At 38.1% G+C, this 19,303-nt stretch overlaps 1 protein-coding gene across 10 annotated transcripts in view; it reads right to left on the reverse strand.

Annotated features, from left to right (window-relative positions):
• Positions 1-19,303, reverse strand: part of myt1lb (myelin transcription factor 1-like, b) — a 111,594-nt gene that overhangs the window by 40,574 nt on the left and 51,717 nt on the right. For all 10 annotated transcript variants that reach the window (XM_038292729.1, XM_038292735.1, XM_038292734.1 and 7 more), the window contains exon 4: positions 9,785-10,942. In XM_038292729.1, coding sequence (XP_038148657.1) covers positions 9,785-10,942 — 1,158 coding nt within the window. The remainder of the gene's footprint in view (positions 1-9,784; positions 10,943-19,303) is intronic.

Below are 19,303 nucleotides of genomic sequence, written 5' to 3' on the forward strand. Positions count from 1 at the left end.
ATACATTGATTTGATTTCGATGGCTGGTGCAGAAAGTTTTAGGCACTGAGGTCAAAATTCAAAATACATTTGCATTCTTGTTGATTTTTCTTTCACTAATTCAGCATGATTTGAAAAAAAAAAAATTTGCTGTTTCTAATTCAGTAAATGATACTTATGGTTAATAAAATCTACAACCAGACCTAACACTGAAAATACACACAATACTGGGTTATTTGTCAGATTTGTAGCACATTTAGGCACAACCAGGGATGACGCCTTAAGAGTTAAATGCAATGGTGTAGCCAACTTGTGCTTCTAGTGCATTTAAGTTTATTTCTTAGGACTTTAAAAAAGTATTTTTTCTTTTGGTTCTGAAGATGTATTTTTTCCAAAGATGTAATTTCTGTTTGAGCATGAAGCTGCACACCCATTTTCACCCATTATTAGGGAAGATAAGTAAACTTTTCAAATCAATATCCTCTCTTTGTCCGCATTCAACAAATATCTGCTCATGCCTTATGTAGAGTCTTAAGAAAATAGACTATCTTAAGAGCTCTCTATTCAAGTTTGCCTCCCCATTAACTGGTGTCTTTTCTGAAATTTGTACTCCGCTTGGTACAATGCTAAGCAAAAAAAAACAATGCATTAATGAGATGTCTAGAGGTAACATTATGTTTTTTGCTGTTGCAATAAGTCTGTAAAATCTACAGAAATTTTAAAATAGCAAATACAATTAAATTAATCAGTGAAATCTGCATTCTGTTTAAGTTCTTGATGCAACAGATGGATTAATTAAGTTTTAACCACATATCTTTAAGAGCATTAATAAATGTTAACATGTGCTGCTGTTTTATTGTGACATTAACATATGGAAGGAGGCAGGGGCAGCGAGCAGAGAAGTGAAGCTAGCTGAACCCTATTTAAAATACTCTTTGTTAGAAAATAAACTCTACATTGATGACCCTAAAGTGAGGAGAATGGGAGGCAACAGGAAGAAACACTGTGCCAATTTTTTCTGTGAAGTTCTAACTAGTCGATGCCATTTTTTGCCCCAGATACCAATACCTGATACCTGGCTGAGTAGTATTGGCCAATACCGATACCATCTGTTTCAAATTGATGGGTGTGCGTATGTATAAAGAACTGCATACTACTTGGATGTAAAATAATTGCCATCATGGCTTTATCAAGCTGCTGATTACCTTTGTGAAGCAGGAAAAAGATTAATACAAGGGAATCCAGTAGAACTTTTTATTGCCTACCTGCAATGGGTGATAATAGCTGAATAAATGTTTGGCTCTCAAAATGGTATTGGTGCCCTATTTGTTGGTACTCGCCGATACCGATACCTCCATTTTAGTGCTGGATCGGGTCCCCACCCGATACTGGTATCGATGCAACGGTCATAGTCATTCCAAAACAATTTTGGAATGATCATACAAAAGCTTCCCGGATGGGAAGCGAAACATCTTCAAACTTGGAAACCAAGTCCAGTGGATTGTTTTTAGTTGTTTGGAAAAGTTCTAACATCTTTTTATTATGTGTAGCAAAAGAGGAGACGGACATGATGCAGGAGAGGAGGATAGAAGGTACAGAACTGGGTTTATTAAAGAAAACCTCCAAATTTTGGGAAAGAAAAGAGTAGAATGGTTGAATAAATAAGATTCAAATTCCAAATAAATCTACATCTTTTAGAACAAGTCTCTGACATCATTCTATATAAGATTAAAGAGAGACAGGTTTTTGTTTTTTTAATTTCAACTTTTTTATATATTCTTTGACCTGATTCCTTATTTTTATTTCTTTATGTTTACAAACTTTGATCTCTGTGTGGGAGTGGGGTAGAAATGGGCTAACACAAATGGTTTATTAATTGTTTTCCTGACAGGTTGTTTACATCAAATTAAGCTGTAAGGTTAAACTCAGCTGAAGCCATTTTTAAAATCTCGTCTCCACTCTTTCACCGAATTAGTGGCTTTCAGAACAAAGTTATTAATCAGTGCGTTTAGACTCAATGATTTGGTTTTTTTTTTGCTTTACTGCATTAAAGGACTAACAACATGGAAAACAAATCTCGAGACACTCTCAGCCACACAACAGATCAGATTGTCTTTCTCTCCCTGAGACCCGGATCTCATGTTTCCTTGAAACCAGAACATATATGGTTTCCACCAAAATGCAGTAAACTCTGCCGACAGACATTGTTTCCACCTCTAACATAAGTTGACTGTGAAACAAGGTCAAATATTTGTAATGAAATCCAGGGTTTGGATGAGTTGATAATCAGTTTGTAGTACAGCAACTTTAAGGGTAAATAACTTCATTTAAAATCTAACAGAACCAAAAAAAAAAAACAGTGTTGTTTTTGAACATAATCAGTTAAATTAAAAGCAAACTGTGTGACTCTTGGCCACTAAGGGCGCTAGACCTGTAACTGCCAATATTTTGCAACTACTGTACTATACATTGAAAATAATAGTCTAATATTAAAGCTGGAAAAATATAATCCGTTTTACAAACGCTTTCTTCTTTCAGCCTGCACAAACGAACAAACTCCTTTCTAATATCAGCTCTTGTTATTCTCGCTTTCCTGATTTCTCTTTTTAACCTCCTCAGAAAGTTTAAACTTTTACCTTGCCTCAGCCATGACCAGTAGTCGAGCAGGCGGAAAAAATAGTAGAGCAAAAGACTTAAAAGCATACTATGCAACATTTTTCAGTTAATTAATGTGTTCCATAACGTTTTGGATGATTAAATGAGTCATTTCAGGTCGAACAAAGGTTTTCTCTGCCACCCTGGTGTTCTGTAGGGGAAATACCGTACTTGCAATTGCAGGAGCCCTAGGCACGCACCCACAGGCTCAGAAGTCTCGTGCATCACGTGAGACGGTCTTGCTTTTCGGCGAGAACTGCTACACGCCCCAAGTGAAAGGCATGCTCGTTGCTAGCACAGTGGCGATATTTGTGCAGTTATCATGGTGGAACCAGCGAGAAAACAGCGAAAGTCCATGTCGGAGCTGGCAAGAAAGAGGAAAAGGGCTCTGGACAGCGAGAGGAGTCGTACACGGGTGAACATCGGGCAAGCTTTTTCTGCATGGCGAGAGCTAAAAGAAAAAGAAGGCTGCAAGGCAGACGCGGACCTCGCGTTTCTGCTGATGCGATTGTATGTAACATTGGAATGGTTTCTCTCTCTGTGTGTGCATGTTCATACTGTCTGCTAAGCTCAAAACAACCGTGCCTGGCTTGACGGAGAAACCAGGAGAACAGCTGAGCATATTTACGACAGTGCACTTTTACTTTCGCCCTCTGGGGGGAGCCTCGCTGGAAAATCAACACCGGTTGCATAGTATACCTTTAACTCCATGAAGATATAAGAGCCTAAAACTGTAAAGTGATACGTTCTTCCAGGTCACCTATTCACAATGTAAGTTCTCCCAACTTACATTGTGGGTATTTCAAGAGGGGAGTCCCGCTTGTAGCATTGATAGTGTCAATCACTGAATATTTGCCTGAGGATTCATTTAAAACAGCTGTTATGCGTCAACTCTTTAGGTCACAAAGTCCATAATTTGCCTTTAATATAACATTCAATGATAATTAGTATCCTTAGATGCAACCTTAGAAGATTTGACGTAGGAGGGAAAGGAAAAATACACAGTTAGACAATGTCTTGAACCTCTATCTCATATACAGTAGCAGCCATTTAAAATGGCCCTTCCAATTAAAAGCCAGCAAAATCCCCTCAAACTTCCAGGTGCTGGCCTTTTCCTGGGCGTGCATATTTTTTTACTCTGACTCCACCCTTTCACTGAATGACAGGGTCTGACCAGGACACTTCTCTTTAGATCTTAATGTCCACAAATAATGACAGAAAGAATATTTTAGTACAAAGATTGATGTTTAAAAAAAGGAATTTTAGGGGACCAGCCAGGGACCCATCAAGAAAAGTGGGCATATTTTGAATGACTACTACTGTACTTGTCCATGAACAGATATAAGCCCCTCTGTTTGGTTATAACTGTATTGTTACAATGAACTGAGTTAAGCAGTGAGGAGAGTTTGGAAACTCCAAAGCTGAGAGGTGGCATAGGGCACACGTAATCATACATTTACAAATGAGTCACCGAACGAAATTCCATGTCTCATTCATCAGAAAAGAAGCACCTCATTATCCTTTGGGGCCATCATCCATCTATGCCAAATTAGGCCCATGTGAAATTGGAATAAAAGTGCTATGTCATGTCTGGCTCTTTTGTCTGGCACCAGAACTATCAGGATGGGAAGTTTCCTGGTGAGAGGGAACTTGAGCTGCAAGTAAAAGGCAGCTTCTTTAGGTAATGGCTTCATTGTAAAATGTTCGCTGTTAATGTTTCACCGGCACGTTGGAAATAATTCCCCATTTCCATAGATATGAGTGCAAACAGACGCGATGCTCATGCATCCCGCCTGCATCCCTTCTATTGTGGAGAGCGGAGGCAGCCAAGTGGAAGGCATATTAGAAAGCATGGGATATTGATTGTGGCTGGGGACGGGCTACGCTTTGCATAGCAAATGGCTCCCATTACCATACCATCTCTAGATAATTAATGTGCAGTCAGTGGGCCTGTCGTTCGTTATCGGTCATTCTGATACTGTTCAATTTTCATTTCAACCTCACACTTCTTTTAGGGTGCCTCTTGTCTCCATAAGCCGAGCTCGGTCTTTATAAATCACGTACAGAACCCTGGTCAACGAGTGTCTGGTGCTATCTCGCCCGAGGAAAGATGCTATCAGTGTGCAACCATCTTGCATCCTCTCATTATTCCAACATCATCCAGACACAAAGGCCAGGGAAGGCTCTTGAAATTAGCATTTGTGTGGCATTTAAGTAGCAATATAAACCTGCTGTGAGTTGTGTGGCATTTGAGACATAATATCATCCCACTATGAACTGCATTGCTCTTTTTTGTTGCTTTCATCCGATATCATCCTTACAAGTGACAATAACTCATCCTACTAAGATCTATGCTTTGCTGCTGCAAATGAGAACATGAATAAAGAAATAATGAGCTGTATTTACAATACTTTTGTGCTTTAAAACTGTGGTGTTGGATTGCAGCGTCTAACAATAGCAGACACTTGTTTCATGGTTCTTTCTCCAAACTAGCTGCCTTAAATAGGGAGCAATCCCGGGCTGCATCACAAGGATGAAAATCATGGTCCTAACAGGCCGTGCAGATTCCCATTACTTACGCCTGACAAGCCTACCCTCTGATGTTTCGATACTAGGCTATTTTAACAACATAAGCTGCTGCTGCTCGTGCCACTCTGAGATCCAAATCTCTAAATTGGCAAGAAAAAAAAAAGAAAAAAGAACTTTTCCTGAGGTTGAACTAAGCTTCTCTAGAGGTTCCAGAATTTGTCTGGTCTATTGTGCAGAGGTGGTGGAATACAGGATGAAAGGCTGAAAAACATAAATTCTTATGGAGCCTGTGAGATGAGGTAAGCTCATGCACAGTTGTTTGGAAATGTGGTTTCAGTTTCACGGAAGAATAGATTGCAAACTTTGACCATTTAAAAACAAATTTAAAGAAAATCCTTCAAATCAGAGGTCACTGTCAGGTTTGGTTGAGGTTTTGAGGATCCAAATGCAGAGGCAGGGAGGTAGAGGTGAGTTCTTGCAGTTTTAATGGAGTGTTCACAGGTAACAGAGGCAGGAATCCAAAATTTCTACTTAAAAATGCAAGACAAACCAGAACCATGGACACATCAGGGAAGACAAGCATGAGGAGCCAGGGAACAATGGGGAAAGACAGGGGACCAGCACTGAGGAGCTTCACAGGGAGAGTATTTTATGGCTGACTGAACAAGGCAGGACTAACGAGCTGATTGGGACCAGGTGTGAACAATGGCTTCTAGAAAGGAGCTGGGGAAAACGGGAACACAAGAGGGCAACAAAGAAAAATCTAAGAGTTCAAATACATCCAGAAAAACTACAAAATAGGAACTAAATCAATAAAACTAGAAAACCAAGGAAAACATGAATCAACGTGAAACTGAAAACTCAAAGAAAACTTAACAGGACCGAGACAGTGACAGTCATGGATTAGAAGAACAGGGTCAAGATCCGGACCCACCTGCTGGCTAATCCGGACCCAACCTGATTCAAACATTTTATAAATTACTGCATGTTGTCAGACGACAGTGTCTAACTTCACTTGCGCCGATTTTCCTGTTAACATGGTAAAGCCGGAGCGCCTGGGAACAGGATATACTGATCCAGGCTCATGAATGAGCACCTTGATATGAGAGAATGGCTTTGTCACCAATGGAACCCAGGTTTAAACCTTGAAGGTCAGCCTAAAGCCAACTTCTCTCATTAAGCCATAAAAAATCCAAAAACAAATGGTCAGTTAAACTGTTTTATAAAATATGTGAATCACGAAATTGTCTATATACCAAACGGATTGTTCTTCTCCACTACAAAAAAAACACTTTAGGTTTTAAAATAGAAAAATGTAGTATTTTTTTTATATAATTTTTTTGTATTTAAAAAATCCACGTATATCACGGATGCATAAAAACATAATTTTTTTGTGTGTTAAATTTTGTCTAACGTAGCAATTTATAAATAAAAATATCTGGTTGTTGATTTTCTTTATTTGGACCCTGCTGATTCTTAATTGGTTGCCCCTGCTTGAGTATCTCCAGTACTGTATGCAAAAGGCAGGGTACAGCCTGGACAGGTTATCGGCCCATCAAAGGGTAACACATGCAAATATATACAAATGCACACCTAAGGGTAATTTGAGAGGCCAATTGACCTACTGGTCATGTTTAAGACTGTAGCAGGAAGCAGGAGTACCCAGGGGGAATTTATCGATGCATGGGGATAACATGTCAACACTGTGCAGAAAGACCCGAGGCAGGAACTCTAACTCTGAACCCTGTTGCCATGAAGCAACAATGCTATAAATGGCCGAATAGATGCAGTCCTGATGATGACATCAGAGCATACTGTATATTTAATCATTATTAGCTTTAGTAAAATTATACTCAAGTTCTGTGTGTGAAAACTTTTGAATAGTTTTTCCATGTTTAAAATATTATACATGTTAAAAGCATTGCTTATTAGACATGTTTTTTGTTTAGATATGCTGTAAGTTAGTTTCGGACATTAATTTGTTCGCCATCTCTAAGGAAAAACTTCTTGCAAATGGCTACGTTAGACTCTTACTAGACCAAAAGTCAGAACAAAGCTTCCATCCAAGCAAAAAAATGAACCTGAAGGATTTAACAGGACCAAGACCCTTTCTGAAGTTGCAGTTGTGATGAACTTTTGTATTACATGAAAAAATTAAGTCATGTAAACGTAGCATTGCAATTTGAAGTTCAGCAAATTTTTGAGTGAATTTCCTGAAAAGCTTTCTCTTATTTAATTTGAAAATTTCAATCCATAAAGCAACTTCGTGCAGATGACCAGATGTTTAAACCCGGGGCAAAGAAGACCTCCGTCCCTGTCCTATCTACATGGCATGTCAGAAAGCCGCCCAAAGCAGTTCTGACCTTTGTAGTACCGTATTTTCACGACCATAAGGCGCACCGTACTAAAAGGCACACTCTCAGTTATGTGTGCCATTTCTGTATTTAACACACACATAAGGCGCACCGGACTATAGGGCGCGTTTTTTATATACAGGTACATGTCCTCTACTACCTTTAAATACCTCTACTGCGTATTTAAAAATACAGCGGGGGCAAAACTGAGTATGACTGTGCTTTATTCATGTATTTATTACAAAGTATTAATCAAACCTGGCAGCTGGCCGTGAGACAGACACATCGCAGATGAAACAGCGCTGTGATCACTCCTAAATTAACTTAAAATCCTGAAACCTGCCGACGGAATATGTTCACTTTTATTACCGGTATCCTAGTGCCTGCCGTTTAAATTATTTAGATGAAAAACACCTGCCAGCCACCGCGTGAACCCGGAGGCTGCCCAGCCTAGAGGCTGCTGATGAAAGGATTTCTACTGTCGGTGCACCGCTGGTATGTGGGGGTCTGAGCGCCTCCGACAGAAATAGATAATCTGGATGAACTGACTGCAATTATTAAGTTTTCAGGTGGACTTTCTCACTTAAAAACATATTAAAACTACTTTATTCCCACTGATCACAGCAAATATAGCTGCAAGATTTAGATTATTTAGATGAAAAAACACCTGCCAGCCACCGCGGTGAAACCGGAGGAGACCCGCCCAGATGCTGCTGTTGAATTAAGTTTTCAGGTAGAAAAATACAGCGGGAGCAAAACTGAGTATGATTGTGCTTTATTCATGTATTTATTACAAAGTATTAATCAAACCCATCAAAGTCATCATCCTCTGTTTCTGAATAAAACAGCTGCGCTAAATCAGACATGCCAATTTCCCCTTCTTCGCTGTCAGAGTCACTTTCCGTGCAGCGCAGCTCCTCAGAAATAATGCCGGCTTTTGCAAAAGCTTGAACAACAGAGCCAGCAGACACGTTAGCCCAAGCATCTACAATCCATCCGCAAACGGTGGCGTAACTTGCCCGGCGCTGCCTTCCACTTATCCATAAACTGTGGTCTCCGTCGGTCATCCATCGCTCCCACGCCGCTCGCAGCCTTACTTTGAACGGCCGCTTCACACCGATGTCGAGCGGTTGAAGTTCCTTTGTCAGACCCCCGGGATAACGGCGAGCACAGCGTTCATTTGATTCACCTTTTTTTTCACATCGGCTGTGAGATGGGCACAGCCACGCTTTCATCATCTCCTCATCCATCCAGCCTTTTTCATTTGCGTTAATATCATATGTCATCAGAGCGCTGTGTCTGTCTCGCTGTCAGCTCCCAGATCAGCTTCTCTGATTGGTTGATGCGGCGCGTCCAGCAGCAAAACTTCAATTTTTCCATCTCGAGCAGCAGCAGCGCGTTGGCGGTGCGTCAGATGCTTAAACGCATCCCGACGTGCTGCACCTGCTGCTCAAAACGCGCTGCGGGACCTTTTGCTGCACCTATACGCGCGTCAACCATTGACTTTGCATCTAAACTCGCTGCTTCTGCTGCACCTGCTGGGTGCGGTTCACACCGATGTCGAGCGGTTGAACAGCGAGCACAGGGTTAATTTGTTTCCTCATGTTTTTCACATCAGCTGTGAGATGGGCACGCATGGAGCTACATATTAACAGCGATGGTGATGAGTGGAAAAAAAACACCTGGTCTCCTTACATTCAGCCACTCTTTCATCATCTCCTCAATGAGGTGGTCTCAAAAGTCGCAGTTACAACACACATAGGGCGCACCGCACCATAGGGCGCATAGGGCGCACATTTTGAGGGGAAAAAAAGACGTTTAAGTGCGCCTTATAGTCGTGAAAATACGGTAATTATTTTGCATAGCTAAATCTCAATTTCTTGAGATCAAAACTGATGGTTTGGATACAAATGATTAGTAAAATTAACACTTTTAGCAGATTTCAGTAAAAACTTGCTCTTTTTCCATAACTGGATTCTGATGTAAATGCTGGTAGAGAATTTTGGGAGTTCTTGGAAATACAATTTTACTTTGCAAATTCATTCATCACCTGGAACATCTTTATTTTTTATTGGCAACAAGTTAACAATTCCAGAATTTGATCATCCAAAACTTAAATATATCCAAAAGAGTAAGTGTTCAATATAACTGTTAAGAACTCTAAAGAGCGGTGCAGCTATGCTTTTGAATAAATCAACCTTTTTCATAAATCATAAGTGATCTGAATATGTCATGCAACTGCTTAAAATATGAACATTTCCACTTACCTTTATGGAAGAATGGCTTCTTCATGCCGTCAGGAAGCCGGGCTTTGCGCTCCACACTGTAACCGTGCCGTGGGCCGTGCTCTTCATGGGTGTACCTGACCCCGTCTCTTCTGGCTGCCTCAGCTGCCATTTTATCCCGCATCGCCTTGGCACGCTCCGACTCTAGTGCAATTGCTTTCTCCAGCAGGGACAGATTCCCCTTTGTCATGTCAAACACTTCCTCGGATCGGTCCGAGGTCACCGAGGCTGTGTCCTCATCAAAGTCCCGATGGTTGTTGGTGTGATATCGCTCGTCGTGTGCGCAGCTAGAGAAGGCCTTGGAGCGTGGGCTTAGCTGCTCCTCAAGCTTCATGAGATTGTCCATATCAGAATAGTTCCTATCAAGACTATGTCTGTCATTTTGGCTGCTGTGATAATCTCCATAGCTGTGATGCTGGGGCTGCTGATTGGGGTCCCCGCATGAATAATGATTTTGCTGTGATGGACCACTTCGTTCGTTAGGCTTTGTTTCACTTAGTTTCCGAGCCAAGTCAAAGCACTGGTTCCTTAGGCACTCCAGACTGCTTAAACACACTTCCTCATCACTGTTTTCCATTTGTCCATTACTGGAGGTCCTTAGGTGACCACCATTATGTGCATTTCCACCACTATGAGAACAGTTGTTTTCATCCCCATTACCAGATGTTCCGTTCTCAAACTCCTGTCCATCTAAGCTGTCAGACAGAACTGCGCCATGACCCTGTGCCAGCAGTTTCAGAGAGTCCACTGTTTCTCTAACCACATCACTGTCAACATCCAAACTCATATCTTCTCGTTGTGTATCATCCCCTTCCTCCTCTTCTTCTTCCTCCTCCTCCTCTTCCTCCTCCTCCTCATCTTCCTCTTCGTCATCCTCCTCCTCTTCTTCCTCTTCCTCCTCCTCCTCCTCCTCATCTTCGACACTGTGTGATGAGTTGCTGTTCATCTCGGACTCCGTCATGGCCCGATTGGCGGCATCTTCTGCGATCTTTCCCAAGTTAAGGAGGGACTTGGCCACAAGCTCATCATAGTTCTCGTACTCGTCGTTGTTGTTGTCATCCTTCTCTGCTGCATGACCAGATTTTCCAGCGCCGCCGCCATTGTCCTCGCCCCCCTCGCCAGTGCTCATCTGATCGTCTTCTGTTGGAAAGATAGAAGAAACGTCTTGTAATTCCATTTCCGTCATTCTATTTTACAGCTAAATCAGATTTCTGGGCTTGGACCATCTAAATTGGATAAGGAACTCTTTGCTTCCCCTTAATAATTTACTTTGAGAGCCTTAACAGCAGCTTGTGTTCTGAATTGTGAATCACCACAGGAAGTTAAATGCAGTGGCTCAGGAAAGTTCCAGACAAAGACGCTCTATGAATCATGTTTTCACAGCAAGCCCTCGATTCTTGCTGCAACATAGAGCTTTGCACTAATTTATCTAAATGTTAATTTTCAATGTGGCACTAGCTCTTTCAATCCTTTAGTTTGATCAATATTTTTCTACAGTTTTTAACGTTTTTAGAAAGCTACTTTGTAAACTACGGAAACTCATTCACTTATTTTAAATCCAGAACCTGTTTGAATTTTTTGTTTCTTAAAAACATAACACTGACCTATTAATAAAAAAAAGAAGAAGACTATGTGTCTATTGATTATATGGTATATATAAAGAGAGAATAATTACAAGAGGCTATAAAATAAAAATATGGAAGCTATTTACCTATTTACAGATTATACAGGAAAGTTAGGATATGGATTATATATACATATATACACATACATACATATATATATATATATATATATACATATATATATATATATATACACATACATACATATATATATATATACATATATACATACATATATATATACATATATATATATATGTATATATATATACATATATATATATATACACATACATACATATATATACATACATATATACATACATATATATATACATACATATATATATATACACATATATATATGTATATATATAGATATATATATATATATATATATATATGTGTATATATATATATGTATATATATATATGTATATATATATATATATATATATATATGTGTATATATATATGTATGTATATATATATGTATGTATATATGTATGTATATATATATGTATGTATGTGTATATATATATATATATGTATATATATATATATATATATATATATATATATATATATATATATATGTGTATATATATATGTATGTATATATATATATATATATATATATATATATATATATATATATATATATATACATATATATAGTGGAGGTATAATACAGGATAAATAATGATAGATCATAGCAGATAAAAGATTAACAGATTATATACAGCTAGAGTTGAGAAGAATGTGTAAGGGGTGTTGGATTCTGTGTGTTTTAAGGGTCTTAATGTATATTATTTTGTATATGTTTGTATATTATACTTCTTTTTTTCTCTGCTTGCCTTGTCTTCCTCATTTTGAAACACATGCGGCACATTGGGAAATGCCCAACTACACGCGTTAGTAGAAACAAAGCCTCAAAGAGTAAAAAAAAGAAAAAATCTAGAAAATTATGAATAAAATGTTCTTTAAATTGCTACATAAGAATAAATTGATGGATAAGAAAAAATGAATTCAGAGGTTTGAAGAATTATAGAAGTCTTTACTTGATGTCAAGATTGTCCTTAATATGAGCCAAGGACACGAGTCAGATAATTTAAAGTGTGTATGTTTTTAAAGATTTTAGTAGCATCATCTTTCTAACTGTAAAAAAAATTACTTAATGAGTGAATGTGGTTTTCCTATATTGGCTAATGCAGTGCCCTGATGTCCACAGACAGCTCTTGGTGTGTGAGAGGGCAGCGCAGACAACAGCTGAAATAGCATTCATCTGTTTAAAGTAAAAACAAAAGGGTAGCATCTCCTGTAAGTTTTGCGTGCAGAGGAATCACATTTACTTATGTTAGGAGCCAAATTATCAACAAGCCGTATGCAAAGAAAATGTCAATAGGCTACTTTGGTTTGGTTTTTGAGGCTGAGGAGAACTGAAAGTGGCTACATAGCTGACTTCACATATTAAAATGCCAATGTTCATGTCCATGTATTATCCCATTAGTAAAATTTACCTGAACTAAACTGAAGCTATTAAGTTCAGTAAAAAAAAAAAAAATGCTCTCACCAACCCCTTGTACTCCTGATGGAAAACCAGGATTCTTCAAAGTATGTTATTTTTTTAAACCAAGTTTACATTGTAATTCTGTAACAACCTACACCCACATGTCATTATTAAAGAAAATAATTGGTAAAAAATAACTTAAGCCAAATACACACTGTGTGTTTCAGCTTGATCGTGCATCGTGTGTTGTGTAGTGTACCGGGGGTAACGAGGGGCGATCAGCCTCTCGCCACCACTTCCTGATCAGGAATCGGGAGGTCAAGAGAAAAATCAAACATGTATGAAATGCAGTCGGCCGTCGTGGGAAAATGGCTCAGTCCAAAGTAGCGCCATCTCACTGCGGAGCTGAGTCCGACGTGGTTTTTAGACGTACAATGCGAGCAGGTAGATCCCATCAGTGCCACCCCCTTCTGCTAAATCAAGCATGGACGCCCTGGCAAAGTTAGAAACACTCCCAAAGGATGTGAAAATCAAAAATACTTTCAAACTACCAAGGAAAAAAGCATTTGCATAAATAATGGACATTTGTATATGGGAGCTAAGGGAGCTCCAAACCAGTAAATATATAGATTCTTTCTGACCTGCACTTTAGTCCAGACAGCTTTGAAAAACCATGTCTAATAACAAAGCGGCTTCACAAAGTCTTTAGTCTTTAAACATTGCAACTCCATCAGTGAAAGCAGCTAATGGACAGGCAATACTGATAAGTTACTGTTCAACCACAATAATAATGTGATATTGTGCTAGCTATATGCTTGTAACAGAAAAATACTGTATTATATTTAATTTTTCTGACTGCATGAAAAGTTTAAGCTACTTATATATGCTTGTTTATACTTCCAACAAGGTATGTGTTGGTGGAAGTTATCCCATGGTTTGCTACTGTAGCAGCCCAACATAGCTTATCTCATTGATTTCAAAGGCTGGGAGGTGTCACGGCAGCAGAAAATTAAGCATTTCTTTCTCCAATTTGAAAAAAAAACAAAACCAAGAAATAATTATATAATTATTTTCTTCGTCATCTTTACTGTAGAGAGGCTGCAGCCATGTCTCCAATTCCTAATTTTCCAGCCACTGTTGTTGAAATTTGCATTCGCCCAATCCCAAAATTTTTTCCGCCTAAAGCTTTTTTGCTGAACATACGGCTTTACGGTCAACCAGAAGCAGTTCCGCTCAAACACACGGAATCAGTTACCGTCTGATATAATATATCTGACGAAATTGTTTTTACTTTTATTTACCTTTTTTTTTATTTTAATAAAGCGTTTTAAATGCCACCGATAATCACATTTAATGAATTTTAACGCCAATTAAAGCCTTATTTTAAAAATAATAATTTAATGACTTTTCTTTAATGACTTTTAATGATTTTTATTGACCCGCAGACACCCTGCAAAAAAATTACAGCTAAATTCAAAATTTTACGCTGCATATGCAATGGTGTAGATGAATCTGGCTCATCTCATCAATATATCTCGCCCTCAAGAATCAAAACATTTGTTATAAAGCAGAGGCATTTGTGCTTTTAAACTCCAAAGTACAAAATCAAATGGGTGTAAATTTGTAAAAACCTGAGAAGGGTGCTCTTTGTAAATAAAATTATAAAATCAAGGTTTTCCCTTATTCAAATCTAACCGCCCCTTTCAAAGACTTGATGATCACAAGAGGCCTGATTTAAAAACGAGTTTGACATCACTGGTGCTGATGATCAAAAGCGTTACGTTATACTGTCAACATCTATATTTTTAAAAGATGATGGTTATTCATAAACTATTAGGGACTGGTTTTAAAGCATACAAAGCTTTGAAAGACTCTTTACAGTTAATAGTCATTCTAACATGTTTCCTGGCCGTTTCTCGTGTCATCGAGTTTTCAGAGTTCCATATTTAAGGTAATTTAAAAAAAATATGGATGAATGAAAATCCCCAAACTCTTATTCCCTTTTTCGATAACTATATAAAATCAATTCCAATCTTTTCCAGACTGTATACTGTAGGAGCCCTATTTAATGCGATATCCTATTGAACCTATATTAAACCTATATTTGGCTCAAAACATACATTTCAACTAATAATCTGACATTCAAGCACTAACATAACGGCCTCTTGTCCGCAGGTATTTATCTTTGTTTATAAAATTCTTCTTTTCATAAAATCATTGGTGTCTTTTGAATTCTTTTTATTGCCTAATTGATTCTGACAGGCTGCAAAGGTTACTGAACCTCTTCTGTCAGTAATTCCAAGCATTCACTCCTGGAGCACTTCCAGTGTCTGCCAGTGCCATCGAGAGCACATTGCTCATACTGGCGTCACATTCGCCTCTTACATTCTTGTGGAGAAATTGCACCCGGAGGCCCCTGCTAACATGCCGAGGCATAAGGAACAAAAGTTTGCTTCACCTTTGATGAGAAAAAACTCTTAAAAAACAACAAGAAACAATAAAGAGTAGATAGCAGTCAAGTAATGTAGTTTTTGACACAAAAATTACAATTTAACTACACTGACAAAATACAAAGATGGTGTAAATTTGTTTTTGTGGAAATGTTCCTTTTTCTACTTATGCTCTGCAGCTCGTTATACACATTTCCACACTCTAAAGTTTAATGAGTGTAACACAACGTTGCTGTCTGGCAGGTGAGGGCTTTAGAGCAGGAAGATGGAACGGTCACGAATGACCAAGCACATATTTTGACAGAAAAAGTCTTCTTACAGCAACCTCCAGCGCTAGAAGTTTAATTTTTGATGGTATGAAACATGGCACAGGAAAGCAATTTGAGGAGCAATCAAGGTCCCTAAAAGGGATACAGAAGCGAGACAGATTAGGGAAGAAACAGAGGGGCTGCACTACCCTGAACTGACTTCGGATTAGAGACAATGGATGGGCATGAAACTAAAAACAGAGAGAAGCTCCCGAATTTCACCTGGAGATTGGAATTTGCCTCCCAGCAATATAATGATGATGTATCCTTGAAGAGTCTTCATGCAGTATGTCCAAATGCTCCCATTTCAATGTGAAATGATTATAGAGGGGGAAAAAATCACTCCTACAGCAGCAATCTTGTATAGCACTTATAAAGGGTAGATGCAGACAACTTGCCTCAGATAAAAACAGAGACGGGTCAGAGATAGTGGCACAATCTCAGTGTTCTGAAAAAGAAAAATAATAAAAACCTCGGCCATGGGCTCTAATGATCAGGAGTCTGAAAAGCTGTTTTCACATGTCTGCAAGAAAATAGGAGCACAGTGGCGGCGGCAATGCCACATCAACACTTTGGGCGGATGGAGCTGCGCGCCAAACAGGGTTAACACACTTCTCTGTCTGAGCTTCACTCTTAATTGGACTTGAAGGCACTGTCAGGTCCAATCGTGATGCGTGGGTGCAAAGCCAAATCTGCTGGAGAGAAACCTGCCAGAACTGCTGTTTGGTGCATCACAAAGGGAAGGGAAGAAAACAAACAGATTGGGTAGGAGCTTTTAAAACCCTACTTCCGAAACTAGGTGGACTTTACAGGAGAAACCTAAACTTGGCTGAGCACAGCTATTATACATGCTATTATATAAGGAGACCTAAAGATTTCAATCTTTTTCTTTTAAAATTTGGTAACTTTACTTCGAATAGGTTAAAAAGCATCCATTGTTGCTGTTGGGATATTCAATCAGATTTAGTCATGAGCTCTGGTCTTCACTTTAAACTCAGAGATTCCTATTTTCACAAGTAAATATAAACAGTGTAATTGTATTTGCAATGTGAAGCTATTCAGTTCAGGTTGACTAATTCATGCATGCATTATTCAACACATCCCTAAATCTATGGTTGTCTTAATGTCAAACAGAGATGGGAAGTAACGAAGTACAAATACTTCGTTACTATACTCAAGCAGATTTTTCTGATATTTTTACTTTACTTTACTACTTATTTTTATGACGAATTTTTACTTCTACTCCTTACATTTTTACACAAATATCTGTACTTTCTACTCCTTACATTTAAAAAAAATTGTATTGTTACTTTAGTTTTGAATCATTTCAATGGAGTTACAGTTATTATTTTTCATGTCATCAATACCAAATTCAATCTAATTGGATGGGAGTCTACGTTGCATTTGACGCACCACTACAAGATGAATCGACAGATTCGGCGGTATTCATTCGCGGCAAATCATTGCAGCTTGGTGGCGGTGGTGTTAGCATAGTAGTATGGACGACGAGATGATTGAAAATGAACACAACGGAGATCTAGTCCTATTGGCAGACATCCATTTAAAATGTAGGCAACGGCATGAAAAAAGTGGTTTCTACTTTTACTTTTATACTTTAAGTAAATTTACAAGCCTGTACTTTGTTACTTTTACTTGAGTAAAGAAGTTTAATCAGTACTTCCACTTTTACCAGAGTATTTTTAACACAAGTATCTGTACTTTTTCTGTATGGAAAGTGAGTACTTTTGCCATCTCTGATGTCAAATAACTGAGATGAGATTTAACTTTTAGCTAAAGCACCAGGGCCCCATGGAAGGCCATATATGATGCCCTTAAGCCCCTTCAAAAAACAGCATAATTCACAAGTGAGCGTCTTCTAAACCCTTTAAAGTCTGGACCATGAAATAATTGACAGAAAATTATATTTTTCTATATAGAGTTGTCATTGAACTCTGAAAAATGAAAGCAAAAAAATATAGATTTTCTATAAATTAAATTAGATCATTTATTTGCATCAATTTTGATACATTAGGCATTTCTGTAGAATAGTACGTCATATACACATTCTGTTCACTAAATGTGTCTCATTGTGTGAGTCAGTGTTTTTAAGATCAGAAAGATCACACTGATGATGCAGATATCTCATGTATCAAATATGATACAATTGGTTTTAAAGGGTGAAATTTGTTGAGGGTTTTTGCTCTTCATTTAGATCACACTTTCATTTAGAGATTTGAAAATGGCCAAATCTAAAAGAAGCATCAAAAATATTGTTTATTTATTACATTTAAGTGAATGCAGACTCGTAAGGTTCATAGGTCAGTATTGCCAACCCTCTGTATGGGTATGTATCATAAAGTACTTTTTAAACTATTGCCTTTAGATTCATTTCTTATTTAAGGTTCCGATCAGATTAAAATGTCAACGTCTTCAGCAAGCTGCACTGTACAGCCATATTTTTTTAAAGGGCTTATACTGGGCACAAGAAAGGTGGGTACCCATTCACCATTGACTGGATGGGCTATAAAGCTATTTAAGAATCATTAAAGGCATAGCTAAGACAAATGTTTGGAGGCAGTTAGCGTTCAGGACAGAAAAACAAACAGATTAAGGCCAATAATCTGCAGAAGACACTTCTCTGATATGCCAGGCAGGAATTAGTGACAAGAATGAACTGATCTGCTGTTTTATTTGTATTCTTTAGATAAATGTAGTGTTTTATTTACCTAATACTGTGTAGGCCAGTTATCAGAAATTTAATTTAATTTTTAAACCTTAACAGCTCTTTCAGAGAATATGTAAAAAAGAAAGCTATGCTTAAATTCTACCCAACTATGAACTCATATAGCCATAACATTTACAATCAAGTTGCACAAGGGGTGTGACTTTATGATGGCTTATATTTCCATAAAATAGATTGATCTGAAGGGAACTTGCACTGATTAGGTTCTGCAAACAGCACAGGGGGATTGACCCGTTTCATCTGCTGAAATCTGGCACTATATAAACAAACTGAACTGAACTGATTCTAAATTCAATTACTTGGTTCCAGAGTAATGAGATCTAAGCCTTTCGTGAACATGGTGGCATCTCAGGCTATCTCCACTGCTGATCAGAGCTCGTAATTCAGATGAAAAGGAAACAGCTTATTTGAAGAAACCAGAAAAGGTGGTTACTTAATGCATTAATTATAGGATTTTTCTTTTTTACTGGACTTGCTAGATTAGATGTATTTTTTCTTACCCTTCTAGTTAGTGTGATGCAGGAGCATATGACCAAATATAATGCTACAACTTCTTGCTGCTGTTCCAACTGCCATTTTATCATTGGTACAGTCCACTGCCTTTAATTATCAAGACTCACTTATCTGTTAAATGTATTCAGCTTTGTTTAAAAGTTAGTAAAACACATGGTGTCAATGTGAAGTCATTTAAAACCACCCTGCAGAAGTTAGCTATCATCAACTGTATGGAAAATATAGATTTTCTGATAATCTCTATAAAAGGTTAAATCAGATAAAACACACACACAAAAAAAATGTGTTTTTCTTTTCTGGGAGATTACAGGTGCTGGTCATAAAATTAGAATATCATGAAAAAGTAGATTGA

This window comes from Cyprinodon tularosa, unplaced genomic scaffold (genome assembly GCF_016077235.1).
Source record: "Cyprinodon tularosa strain WSP-4 unplaced genomic scaffold, ASM1607723v1 ctg316, whole genome shotgun sequence".
NCBI classification, from domain to species: domain Eukaryota; kingdom Metazoa; phylum Chordata; class Actinopteri; order Cyprinodontiformes; family Cyprinodontidae; genus Cyprinodon; species Cyprinodon tularosa.